Source organism: Scyliorhinus torazame, chromosome 12 (genome assembly GCF_047496885.1).
Source record: "Scyliorhinus torazame isolate Kashiwa2021f chromosome 12, sScyTor2.1, whole genome shotgun sequence".
Taxonomy (NCBI): domain Eukaryota; kingdom Metazoa; phylum Chordata; class Chondrichthyes; order Carcharhiniformes; family Scyliorhinidae; genus Scyliorhinus; species Scyliorhinus torazame.
The window spans coordinates 81,808,137-81,821,777 of record NC_092718.1 but is presented as its reverse complement, the minus strand read 5'-3'; the positions used below and the strand labels follow the sequence as shown (position 1 = coordinate 81,821,777).

Sequence of the window (13,641 nt, the reverse complement as noted above, 5' to 3'; positions counted from 1 at the left end):
GGGAGGGCGGACGGATACAGTTCAGAGCGGGGGGAGCGGGCGAATACAGTTCAGGGTGGGAGGGCGGACGGATACAGTTCAGAGCGGGGGGAGCTGGCAAATACAGTTCCGGGCGGGGGAGCGGACGGATACAGTTCATGGCGAGGGGATGGATACAGTTCAGGGTGGGGGGGGGATGGATACAGTTCAGTGCGGGGGGGGGCAAATACAGTTCAGGGCGGGGGGGGCAAATACAGTTCAGGGCGGGGGTGGCAAATACAGTTCAGTGTGGGGGGGCCAAATACGGTTGAGGGCGGGGGGGGGGGCGAACACAGTTCAGGGCAGGGGTAGAGAATGTATACAGTTCAGGGCAGGGGTAGAGAGTGTATACAGTTCAGGGCGGGTGGGTGGATACAGTTCAGGGCGGGATGTGGATACAGTTCAGGGAGGAGGGAGCGGGCGGATACAGTTCAGAGCGGGGGGGGCGGGCGGATACAGTTCGGGGTGGGCGGGCGGATACAGTTCATTGCAGGGGGGTCGGATACAGTTCAGAGCGGGGGGGGCGGGCGGATACAGTTCAGAGCAGGGGGGGCGGGCGGATACAGTTCAGAGCGGGGGGGGGCGGGCGGATACAGTTCAGGGCAGGGTGCGGGCGGATACAGTTCAGGGCGGGGGGGGGCGGGCGGATACTGTTCAGAGCGGGGGGACGGGCGGATACAGTTCAGGGCAGGGTGCGGGCAGATACAATTCAGGGCGGGGGGGGATACAGTTCAGAGCAGGGGGGGGGCGGGCGGATATAGTTCAGGGCGGGGGGTGGATACAGTTCAAGGCGGGGGGGCGGGCGGATACAGTTCTGGGCAGGGTGCGGGCGGATACAGTTCTGGGCGGGGGGGCGGGCGGGCGGATACAGTTCAGGGCAGGGTGCGGGCGGATACAGTTCAGGGTGGGAGGGCGGGCGGATACAGTTCAGAGCGGGGGGAGCGGGCGAATACAGTTCAGGGCGGGGGGAGCTGGCAAATACAGTTCAGGGCGGGGGAGCGGGCGGATACAGGTCAGGGCGAGGGGATGGATACATTTCAGGGTGGGGGGGGATACAGTTCAGTGCGGGGGGGTGCAAATACAGTTCAGTGTGGGGGGGCCAAATACGGTTGAGGGCGGGGGGGGGGCGAATATAGTTCAGGACGGGGGGCGGGCGAAGACAGCTCAGGGCGGGTGGGCGGGCGAATATAGTTCAGGGCGGGGGGCGGGCGAATACAGTTCAGGGCGGGTGGGCGGGCGAATATAGTTCAGGGCGGGGGGCGGGCGGATACAGTTCAGGGCGAGGGGGCGGGCGGATACAGTTCAGGGCGGGGGGGGCGGGCGGACACAGTTCAGGGCGGGGGGGGGGGGAGGATACAGTTCCGGGCGGGGGGGGCGGGCGGATACAGTTCAGGGCGGGCGGGGCGGATACAGATCAGGACGGAGGGGCGGGCGAATACAGTTCAGGGCGGGGAGGGCGGGCGAATACAGTTCAGGGCGGGGGGCGGGAGAATATAGTTCAGGATGGGGGGGCGGGGTAATACAGCTCAGGGCGGGTGGGCGGGCGAATATAGTTCAGGGCGGGGGGCGGGCGAATACAGTTCAGGGCAGGGGGGCGAATACAGTTCAGGGTGGGGGGGGGCGAATACAGTTTACGGCGGGGGGGTCGAATACAGTTGAGGGCGGGGGGGTCGAATACAGTTCAGGGCGGGTGGGCGGGCTGGCACAGATCATGACGTGGGGGCGGGCGGATACAGTTCAGGGCGAGGGGGCGGGCGGATACAGTTCAGGGCGGGGAGGGCGGGCGAATACAGTTCAGGGCGGGGGGGCGGGCGAATACAGTTCAGGGAAGGGGTAGAGAGTGTATACAGTTCAGTGCGGGGCGGGTGGATACAGTTCAGGGCGGGGGGGTGTGGATACAGTTCAGGGCGGGGGGGTGTGGATACAGTTCAGGGCGGGGGGGTGGATACAATTCAGGGGGCGGGGCGAATACAGTTCAGGGCGGGGGGGTGGATACAATTCAGGGGGGGCGGGGCAAACACAGTTCAGGGCGGGGGGGCGAATACAGTTCAGGGCGGGGCGGGGAAGGGCATAGATACAGTTTAGGGTGGGGGGGAAGGGCACAGATACAGTTCAGGGTGGAGGGGGGGGGAAGGGTAGGGGGGAAGAGGGCGGATACAGTTTAGGGTGGGGGGGGGTAAGGGCACAGATACAGTTCTGGGCGGGAGGGAAGAGGGCGGATACAGTTTAGGGTGGGGGGGTAAGGGCACAGATACAGTTCAGGGCGGGGGGGAAGAGGGCGGATACAGTTTAGGGGGGGAAGGGCACAGATATAGTTTAGGGTGGGGGGGGAAGGGTACAGATACAGTTTAGGGTGGGGGGGGAAGGGCACAGGTACAGTTTAGGGTGAGGGGGGAAGGGCACAGATACAGTTTAAGGTGGGGGGGGAAGGCACAGATACTGTTCAGAGCGGGGGGGGGGGAAGAGGGCGGATTCAGTTCAGGGCGGGGGGGAGGGAAGAGGGTGGATACAGTTTGCGGGGGGGGGGCGGGTGGATACATTTCAGGGTGGGGGGGAAGGGCAGATACAGTTTAGGGTGGGGGGAAGGGCACAGATACAGTTTAGGGTGGGGGGGAAGGGCACAGGTACAGTTTAGGGCGGGTGGGGGGGGAAGAGGGCGTATACAGTTTAGGGTGGGGGGAAGGGCACAGATACAGTTTTGGGCAGGTGGGGGGGAAGAGAGCGGATACAGTTTAGGGTGGGGGGAAGGGCACAGATACAGTTTAGGGTGGGGGGGGAAGAGGGCATATACAGTTTAGGGTGGGGGGGGGAAGGGCACAGATACAGTTTGGGGGGGGAAAGGGCACAGGTACAGTTTAGGGTGGGGGGGAAGGGCACAGATACAGTTTTGGGCAGGTGGGGGGGAAGAGAGCGGATACAGTTTAGGGTGGGGGGAAGGGCACAGATACAGTTTAGGGTGGGGGGGGAAGAGGGCATATACAGTTTAGGGTGGGGGGGGAAGGGCACAGATACAGTTTGGGGGGGAAAGGGCACAGGTACAGTTTAGGGTGGGGGGGAAGGGCACAGATACAGTTTAGGGTGGGGGGGAAGGCACAGATACAGTTCAGGGCGGGGGGGAGAAGCGGGCGGATTCAGTTCAGGGCGGGGAGGGGAAGAGGGCGGATACAATTTAGGGTGTGGAGGGAAGGGCAGATACAGTTTAGGGTGGGGGGGGAAGGGCACAGATACAGTTTAGGGCGGGTGGGGGGGGAAGAGGGCGGTTACAGTTTAGGGTGGGGGGGAGGGCACAGATACAGTTTAGGGCGGGTGGGGGGGGGAAGAGGGCGGTTACAGTTTAGGGGGGGGGGGAGGGCACAGATACAGTTTAGGGCGGGTGGGGGGGGAAGAGGGCGGTTACAGTTTAGGGGGGGGGGGGGGAGGGCACAGATACAGTTTAGGGCGGGTGGGGGGAGGGAAGAGGGCGGTTACAGTTTAGGGTTTGGGGGGGTGGGGGGGAGGGCACAGATACAGTTTAGGGCGGGTGGAAGGAGGCGGAACAGATCAAGGCAGGGGGAAGAGAGCGGATACAGTTCAGCACGGGGGAGAGAGAGCCCGAGACTGAGAGAGAGCGAGACTGAGCGAGAGCCCGAGACTGAGAGAGAGCGAGACTGAGAGAGAGCCCGAGACTGAGAGAGAGCCCGAGACTGAGAGAGAGCGAGACTGAGCGAGTGCCCGAGACTGAGAGAGAGCGAGACTGAGCGAGAGCCCGAGACTGAGAGAGAGCGAGACTGAGCGAGAGCCCGAGACTGAGAGAGAGCGAGACTGAGCGAGAGCCCGAGACTGAGAGAGAGCCCGAGACTGAGAGAGAGCGAGACTGAGCGAGTGCCCGAGACTGAGAGAGAGCGAGACTGAGCGAGAGCCCGAGACTGAGAGAGAGCGAGACTGAGAGAGAGCCCGAGACTGAGAGAGAGCGAGACTGAGCGAGTGCCCGAGACTGAGAGAGAGCGAGACTGAGCGAGAGCCCGAGACTGAGAGAGAGCGAGACTGAGCGAGAGCCCGAGACTGAGAGAGAGCGAGACTGAGCGAGAGCCCGAGACTGAGAGAGAGCGAGACTGAGCGAGAGCCCGAGACTGAGAGAGAGCCCGAGACTGAGAGAGAGCGAGACTGAGCGAGAGCCCGAGACTGAGAGAGAGCGAGACTGAGAGAGAGCCCGAGACTGAGAGAGAGCCCGAGACTGAGAGAGAGCGAGACTGAGAGAGAGCGAGACTGAGAGAGAGCGAGACTGAGAGAGAGCGAGACTGAGAGAGAGCCCGAGACTGAGAGAGAGCGAGACTGAGAGAGAGCGAGACTGAGAGAGAGCCCGAGACTGAGAGAGAGAGAGACTGAGAGAGAGCGAGACTGTGAGAGAGCCCAAGACTGAGAGAGAGCGAGACTGAGAGAGAGCGAGACTGAGAGAGAGCGAGACTGAGAGAGAGCGAGACTGTGAGAGAGCCCAAGACTGAGAGAGAGCGAGACTGAGAGAGAGCGAGACTGAGAGAGAGCGAGACTGAGAGAGAGCGAGAGCGAGACTGAGAGAGAGCGAGACTGAGAGAGAGCGAGACTGAGAGAGAGCGAGACTGAGAGAGAGCGAGACTGAGAGAGAGCGAGACTGAGAGAGAGCGAGACTGAGAGAGAGCGAGACTGAGAGAGAGCGAGACTGAAGAGAGCGAGACTGAGAGAGAGCCCGAGACTGAGAGAGAGCGAGACTGAGAGAGAGTGAGACTGAGAGAGAGCCCGAGACTGAGAGAGAGCGAGACTGAGGGAGAGTGAGACTGAGAGAGAGCGAGACTGAGAGAGAGCGAGACTGAGAGAGAGCGAGACTGAAGAGAGCGAGACTGAGAGAGACCGAGACTGAGGGAGAGCGAGACCGAGAGAGAGCAAGACTGACAGAGAGCGAGACTGAAGAGAGCGAGACTGGGAGAGAGCGAGACTGAGAGAGAGCGAGACTGAGAGAGAGCGAGACTGAGAGAGACCGAGACTGAGAGAGAGCGAGACTGAGAGAGAGCGAGACTGAAGAGAGCGAGACTGGGAGAGAGCGGGACTGGGAGAGAGCGAGACTGAGAGAGAGCGAGACTGAGAGCGAGCCAGAGAGAACCGGAGACTGGGAGAGAGCGAGACTGAGAGAGAGCTCGAGACTGAGAGAGAGCGAGACTGAGAGAGAGCGAGACTGAGAAAGAGCGAGACTGAGAAAGAGCGAGACTGAGAGAGAGCGAGACTGAGAGAGAGCGAGACTGAGAGAGCGCGAGACTGAGACTGAGAGAGAGCGAGACTGAGAAAGAGCGAGACTGAGAGAGAGCGAGACTGAGAGAGCGAGACTGAGAAAGAGCGAGACTGGGAGAGAGCGAGACTGAGAGAGCGAGACTGAGAGAGAGCGAGACTGAGAGAGAGCGAGACTGGGAGAGAGAGAGACAGAGAGAGAGCAGAGAGAGAACCGGAGACAGAGAGAACCGGAGACTTAGATAGAGCGAGACTGAGAGAGAGCGAGACTGAGAGCGAGACTGAGAGAGAGCGAGACTGAGAGAGAGCGAGACTGAGAGAGAGCGAGACTGAGAGAGAGCGAGACTGAGAGAGAGCGAGACTGAGAGAGAGCGAGACTGAGACTGAGAGAGGGCGAGACTGAAGGAGAGCGAGACTGAGAGAGAGCGAGACTGAGAGAGAGCGAGACTGTGAGAGAGCGAGACTGAGAGAGAGCGAGACTGAGAGAGCGTGAGACTGAGACTGAGAGAGAGCGAGACTGAGAAAGAGCGAGACTGAGAGAGAGCGAGACTGAGAGAGCGAGACTGAGAAAGAGCGAGACTGGGAGAGAGCGAGACTGAGAGAGCGAGACTGAGAGAGAGCGAGACTGAGAGAGAGCGAGACTGGGAGAGAGAGAGACAGAGAGAGAGCCAGAGAGAGAACCGGAGACAGAGAGAACCGGAGACTTAGATAGAGCGAGACTGAGAGAGAGCGAGACTGAGAGAGAGCGAGACTGAGAGAGAGCGAGACTGAGAGAGAGCGAGACTGAGAGAGAGCGAGACTGAGAGAGAGCGAGACTGAGAGAGAGCGAGACTGAGACTGAGAGAGGGCGAGACTGAAGGAGAGCGAGACTGAGAGAGAGCGAGACTGAGAGAGAGCGAGACTGTGAGAGAGCGAGACTGAGAGAGAGCGAGAGCGAGACTGAGAGAGAGCGAGACTGAGACTGAGAGAGGGCGAGACTGAGAGAGAGCGAGACTGAGAGAGAGCGAGACTGAGAGAGAGCGAGACTGAGAGAGAGCGAGACTGAGACTGAGAGAGGGCGAGACTGAAGGAGAGCGAGACTGAGAGAGAGCGAGACTGAGAGAGAGCGAGACTGTGAGAGAGCGAGACTGAGAGAGAGTCCGAGTCTGAGAGAGAGCGAGACTGAGAGAGCCCGAGTCTGAGAGAGAGCGAGTCTGAGAGAGAGCGAGACTGAGAGAGCCCGAGACTGAGAGAGAGCGAGACTGAGCGAGAGCGAGACTGAGAGAGAGCGAGACTAAGAGAGAGCGAGCCCGAGACTGAGAGAGAGCCCGAGACTGAGAGAGAGAGAGAGAGAGAGAGAGACAGAGAGAGAGCCAGAGAGAGAGATGCAGAGAGCGAGACAGAGAGAGCCCGCGATAGGCGAGGAAACTGGTAACCTGTGACGATCGGAGAAATTAACATTCAGAAGAAAATGGTGCTCTGCGTATCTGGAAAACAGGCCGCAGAATTCGGAGCAGGAACATTTAGCCCCTCCATACTGCTTCCCCCAGTCAATAGTTTTGGCTTAGCTCCTGTTGCGGCCTCCACTCCAATTTCTTGCCTGTCTGCCCCCCCATGACCCTCACATTCCCGTCAATCAGAAACCTGTCTAACTTGGCCTTGTACATATTCAATGCGCCACAGCCTCTCTGGGGGGAGATTTCCACAGTCAAACCACCATTTGAATCATAGAATCACTACAGTGCAGAAGGAGGCCATTCGGCCCGAGTCTGCACTGACCCTCTGAAAGAGCACCCGACCTAGGCCCACTCCCCCTTGCCGTCCCGGTAACTGCACCTAATCTTTTAGACACCAAGGGGCAATTTAGCACAGCCAATCCACCTAACCTGCACATCTTTGAAATATAGGAGGAAACCGGAGCACCCGGAGGAAACCCACACAGACACGGGGAGAATGTGGAAACTTCATACAGACAGTAGACCCAAGGCCGGAACTGAACCCTGGTGCTGCGAGACAGCAGTGCTAACCGCTGTGCCGTGCCCCTCTGGGAGAAGAAATTCCTCCTCATTTCCATCTTCAATGGGGGACCCCCCCTCACTCACTCCCTCAGTCTAGATACCCCCTCAGAGTATCCACGATGTCATACCCTCCCCCTCAGAATCTGATATCTTTCAACCAGGAGGCCTCTCATTTTTCTAAACTCCAATGGGCACCGGCCTGACCTGCTCGACCCTTTCCTCAAAAGGCAAGCCCCCTTCATCCTGGGAATGGGCCCCAGTGAACCTTCTCCTAACTGCCTCCGATGTGAGTGTGTCTCCCTCCCTGAGTAAGGAGACCAGATCCGTACACGGTGCTCCCGGTATGGTCTCCCCAACGCCCCATACAGTTGTAGCGAGACTTCCCGACCTTTACACCCCATCCCGCCCCGCCCTCAAGCTCGACGATATTCGATTGGCCTCCCTAACCACTCGCTGCACCTCCGTACCAACCTTTTGTGATTCATGTAGGAGGACACCCAGATCCCTCTGCACTGCAGGATTCTGCAGCCTCTCTCCATAAAATAATGCAGCATTCTAAAAGGGTGTGAGGAATAATTCAATTACTTGGAGCAGAGCTGGTGGAAGATCAACCCGGTTACGGCGGAAAACTCTGGAACATTCTCTGTAAACCGCCGGACAAACCATGCCTGGGAGTACTGACCATGAAGAGGTGGGGGTGTTTGGGGGGGGTGAGGGGGGGGGGGGGGGGGAGAAGAGAGAGATCAAAGGCCAACAGCACAGGGGTCATCACACAACGCGTTTAATGCCTCGCAGAGTGGAGAGAGTAGGAGAGAGAGGTGGTCAAGGCCGGGAGCTTCAGCGGGCACCATTCCAGGTTGAGAAACCCCCTTGGGAAGTCCTAATGCAAGCCCCATTCAGTTCATCAGCCACTCCCTGATCCTCCCCCGCCACCGCTCCCATTGCTCACTGGCCCACGTCAGTTCCTGGTCCGAACCTATTTCAAATTCTCACCTCGTTTCTCAAATGCATTCTTGGACTCTCTCCTCGTCTGTGTAGCCTCCTCCAGCCTTCCCTCTCTCTGTAACCTCCTCCAGCCCCTACAACCCTCCCTCTCTCTGTAACCTCCTCCAGCCCCTACAACCCTTCCTATCTCTGTAATCTCCAGCCCCTACAGCTCTCCCTATCTCTGTAACCTCCTCCAGCCGCTACATCCCTCCCCATCTCTGTAACCTCCTCCAGCCACTACAAACCTGCCTATCTCTGTAACCTCCGCCTGTCCCCTACAACCCTCCCTACCTCTGTAACCACCTCCAGCCCCTACAACCCGCCCTATCTATGTCCCTCCTCCAGCCCCAACAACACTGCCCATGTCTGTAACCTACTCCAGTCCCGACAACCCTCCCTATCTCTGTAACCTCCTCCAGTCCCTACAACCCTCCCTATCTCGGTAACCTCCTCCAGGCCCTACAACCCTCCCAATCTCTGTAGCCTCGCCAGCCCCTACAACATTCCCTATCTCTGTAACCTCCTCCAGTCCCTACAACTCTCCCTATCTCTGTAACCTCCACCAGTCCCTACAACCCCCCCTATCTCTGTACCCTCCTCCAGCCGCTACAACCCTCCATATCTCTTTAACCTCCTCCAGCCCCTACAACCCTCCCTATATCTGTAACCTCCTCCAGTCCCTAAAACTCTCCCTATCTCTGTACCCTCCTCCAGCCACTACAACCATCCATATCTCTTTAACCTCCTCCAGCCCCTACAACCCTCCCTATATCTGTAACCTCCTCCAGGCCCTACAACCCTCCCAATCTCTGTAACCTCGCCAGCCCCTACAACCCTCCCTATCTCTGTAACCTCCTCCCGTCCCTAAAACTCTCCCTATCTCTGTACCCTCCTCTAACACATACAACCCTCCCTATTCCTGTAACCTCCGACAGCACCTACAACCCTCCCTATCTCTGTAAACTTCTCCAGCCTCTACATCCCTCTCTATCTCTGTCACCACCTCCAGCCACTACTACCCTCCCTATCCCTGTAACCTCCTCCAATCCCTAAAACCCATCTCTATCACTGTCACCTCCCTCAGCCCAGACAACCCTCCCACTCTCTGTAACCCCATTTGTCTCCCTCTCCCTCTATCCCCCCCCAATCTGTCTCCTCCTGTTTCTGTCTACCCCTCTCTCTCTTGTATCCCTCTGTCCAGTTCCCTCCCTTGGTCTCCCTCCCTCTCACACACTGTCTCCCTCTCTCACTCACTGTCTGTCTCTCTCTCACTCACTGTCTCTCTCTCTCTCTCACTCACTGTCTCCCTCTCTCACTCACTGTCTCTCTCTCTCTCACTCACTGTCTCTCTCACTCACTGTCTCTTTCTCTCTCACTCACTGTCTCTGTCTCTCACTCACTGTCTCTCTCTCTCTCACTCTGTCTCTCTCTCTCTCACTCACTGTCTCTCTCTCTCACTCACTGTCTCTCTCTCTCACTCACTGTCTCTCTCTCGCACTCACTGTCTCTCTCTCTCACTGTCTCTCTCTCTCTCTCTCTCTCACTGTCTCTCTCACTGTCTCTCTCACTGTCTCTCTCACTCACTGTCTCTCTCTCTCACTCACTGTCTCTCTCTCACTCACTGTCTCTCTCTCACTCACTGTCTCTCTCTCTCACACACTGTCTCTCTATCTCACTCACTGTCTCTCACTCTCACTCACTGTCTCTCACGCACTGTCTCTCTCTCTCTCACTCACTGTCTCTCTCTCTCACTGTCTCTATCTCTCTCACTCACTGTCTCTCTCTCTCTCACTGTCTCTCTCTCTCTCACTGTCTCTCTCTCTCTCACTCACTGTCTCTCTCTCTCTCACTCACCGTCTCTCTCTCTCACTCACTGTCTCTCTCTCTCTCACTCACTGTCTCTCTCACTCACTCACTGTCTCTCTCTCTCTCACTCACTGTCTCTCTCTCTCTCTCTCACTGTCTCTCTCTCTCACTCACTGTCTCTCTCTCTCTCACTTTCTCTCTCACTCACTGTCTCTCTCTCACTCACTGTCTCTCTCTCTCTCACTCACTGTCTCTCTCACTCACTCACTGTCTCTCTCTCTCTCTCTCACTGTCCCTCTCTCTCTCACTCACTGTCTCTCTCACTCACTGTCTCTCTCTCTCACTCACTGTCTCTCTCTCACTCACTGTCTCTCTCTCACTCACTGTCTCTCTCTCACTCACTGTCTCTCTCTCGCTCACTGTCTCTCTCTCTCACTCACTGTCTCTCTCTCTCACTCATTGTCTCTCTCTCTCTCTCACTCACTGTCTCTCTCTCTCTCACTCACTGTCTCTCTCTCTCTTACTGTCTCCCTCTCTCTCACTCACTGTCTCTCCCTCACTCACTGTCTCTCTCTCTCTCACTCACTGTCTCTCTCTCTCTCACTCACTGTCTCTCTCTCACTCACTAACTGTCTCTCGCACTCACTCACTGTCCCTCTCACTCACTCACTGTCTATCTCTCTCACTCACTGTCTCTCTCTCTCACTCACTGTCTCTCTCTCTCACTCACTGTCTCTCTCACTCACTGTCTCTCTCTCTCTCTCTCACTCATTGTCTCTCTCTCTCACTCACTGTCTCTCTCTCTCACTCACTGTCTCTCTCTCTGACTCACTGTCTCTCTCTCTCACTCACTGTCACTCTCACTCACTGTCTCTCTCTCTCTCACTCACTGTCTCTCTCTCTCTCACTCACTGTCTCTCTCTCTCTCTCACTCACTGTCTCTCTCGCTTTCACTCACTGTCTCTCTCACTCACTGTCTCTCTCTCTCACTCACTGTCTCTCTCTCTCACTCACTGTCTCTCTCTCTCACTCACTGTCTCTCTCTCTCTCACTCACTGTCTCTCTCACTCTCTCTCTCTCACTCACTGTCTCTCTCTCTCACTCACTGTCTCTCCCTCTCACACACTGTCTCTCTCTCTCACTCACTGTCTCTCTCTCTCTCTCACTGTCTCCCACTCTCTCACTCACTGTCTCTCTCTCTCTCTCACTCACTGTCTCTCCCTCACTCACTGTCTCTCTCTCTCTCACTCACTGTCTCTCTCACTCACTGTCTCTCTCTCTCACTCACTGTCTCTCTCTCTCTCACTCACTGTCTCTCTCTCTCTCACTCACTGTCTCTCTCACTCAATGTCTCCCTCTCTCACTCATTGTCTCTCTCTCTCTCTCACTCACAGTCTCTCTCTCTCACTCACTGTCTCTCTCTCTCACTCACTGTCTCTCTCTCTCACTCACTGTCTCTCTCTCTCACTTCCTGTCTCTCTCTCACTCACTATCTCTCTCTCTCTCACTCACTGTCTCTCTCTCTCTCTCTCGCTCACTGTCTCTCTCGCTCTCACTCACTGTCTTTCTCTCTCACTCACTGTCTCTCTCTCTCTCACTCACTGTCTCTCTCTCTCACTCACTGTCTCTCTCTCTCACTCACTGTCTCTCTCTCACTCACTCACTGTCTCTCTCTCTCACTCAGTGTCTCTCTCTCTCACTCACTGTCTCTCTCTCTCACTCACTGTCTCTCTCTCTCACTCACTCTCTCTCTCACTCACTGTCTCTCTCTCTCTCTCTCTCACTCACTGTCTCTCTCTCTCTCTCACTCACTGTCTCTCTCTCTCTCTCACTGTCTCCCACTCTCACTCACTGTCTCTCTCTCTCTCTCACTCACTGTCTCTCCCTCACTCACTGTCTCTCTCTCTCTCACTCACTGTCTCTCTCACTCACTGTCTCTCTCTCTCTCACTCACTGTCTCTCTCACTCACTGTCTCTCTCTCTCACTCACTGTCTCTCTCTCTCTCACTCACTGTCTCTCTCTCTCTCTCACTCACTGTCTCTCTCTCTCACTCACTGTCTCTCTCACTCAATGTCTCCCTCTCTCACTCATTGTCTCTCTCTCTCTTTCTCTCTCTCTCTCACTCACTGTCTCTCTCTCTCACTCACTGTCTCTCTCTCTCTCACTCACTGTCTCTCTCTCTCTCACTCACTGTCTCTCTCTCTCACTCACTGTCTCTTTCTCACTCACTATCTCTCTCTCACTCACTCACTGTCTCTCTCTCTCTCTCACTGTCTCTCTCGCTCTCACTCACTGTCTCTCTCTCTCACTCACTGTCTCTCTCTCTCACTCACTGTCTCTCTCACTCACTGTCTCTCTCTCACTCACTCACTGTCTCTCTCTCTCTCTCACTCACTGTCTCTCTCTCTCACTCACTGTCTCTCTCTCTCTCACTCAGTGTCTCTCTCTCTCTCACTCAGTGTCTCTCTCTCTCACTCAGTGTCTCTCTCTCTCACTCACTGTCTCTCTCTCTCACTCACTGTCTCTCTCTCTCACTCACTGTCTCTCTCTCTCACTCACTGTCTCTCTCTCACTCACTCTCTCTCACTCACTGTCTCTCTCTCTCTCTCACTCACTGTCTCTCTCTCTCTCTCTCACTCACTGTCTCTCTCTCTCACTCACTGTCTCTCTCTCTCTCACTCACTGTCTCTCTCTCACTCACTGTCTCTCTCTCTCTCACTGTCTCGCTCTCTCTCACTCACTGTCTCGCTCTCTCTCACTCACTGTCTGTCTCTCTCTCTCACTCACTGTCTCTCTCTCTCTCACTGTCTCCCTCTCTCTCTCACTGTCTCTCCCTCACTCACTGTCTCTCTCTCTCTCACTCACTGTCTCTCTCTCACTCACTAACTGTCTCTCTCACCCACTCACTGTCCCTCTCACTCACTCACTGTCTCTCTCTCTCTCACTCACTGTCTCTCTCTCTCACTCACTGTCTCTCTCCCTCACTCACTGTCTCTCTCCCTCACTCACTGTCTCTCTCACTCACTGTCTCTCTCTCTCTCTCACTCATTGTCTCTCATTCTCACTCACTGTCTCTCTCTCTCTCACTCACTGTCTCTCTCGCTCTCACTCACTGTCTCTCTCACTCACTGTCTCTCTCTCACTCACTGTCTCTCTCTCTCACTCACTGTCTCTCTCTCTCTCACTCACTGTCTCTCTCTCTCACTCACTGTCTCTCTCTCTCTCACTCAGTCTCTCTCTCTCTCACTCACTGTCTCTCTCTCTCACTCTCTCTCTCTCACTCACTGTCTCTCTCTCTCACTCACTGTCTCTCCCTCTCACTCACTGTCTCTCTCTCTCACTCACTGTCTCTCTCTCTCTCACTCACTATCTCTCTCACTCACTGTCTCTCTCTCTCACTCACTGTCTCTCTCTCTCTCACTCACTGTCTCTCTCACTCACTGTCTCTCTCTCTCTCACTCACTGTCTCTCTCACTCACTGTCTCACTCTCTCACTCACTGTCTCTCTCCCTCTCACTCACTGTCTCTCTCTCTCACTCACTGTCTCTCTCTCTCTCACTCACTATCTCTCTCACTCACTGTCTCTCTCTCTCACTC

The 13,641-nt window shown here is 56.3% G+C and overlaps 1 protein-coding gene across 2 annotated transcripts in view; it reads right to left on the bottom strand.

Annotated features, from left to right (window-relative positions):
• The window catches only part of usf2l (upstream transcription factor 2, c-fos interacting-like), a 568,951-nt gene that overhangs the window by 274,953 nt on the left and 280,357 nt on the right, over nt 1-13,641 (bottom strand). The window contains exon 4 of one of the 2 annotated variants that reach the window (XM_072468923.1): nt 7,722-7,805. The exons of the other annotated variant lie outside the window; for it this stretch is intronic. Within the exon in view, the coding sequence (XP_072325024.1) occupies nt 7,722-7,805 (84 nt within the window). The remainder of the gene's footprint in view (nt 1-7,721; nt 7,806-13,641) is intronic. 2 annotated transcript variants of the gene reach the window in all.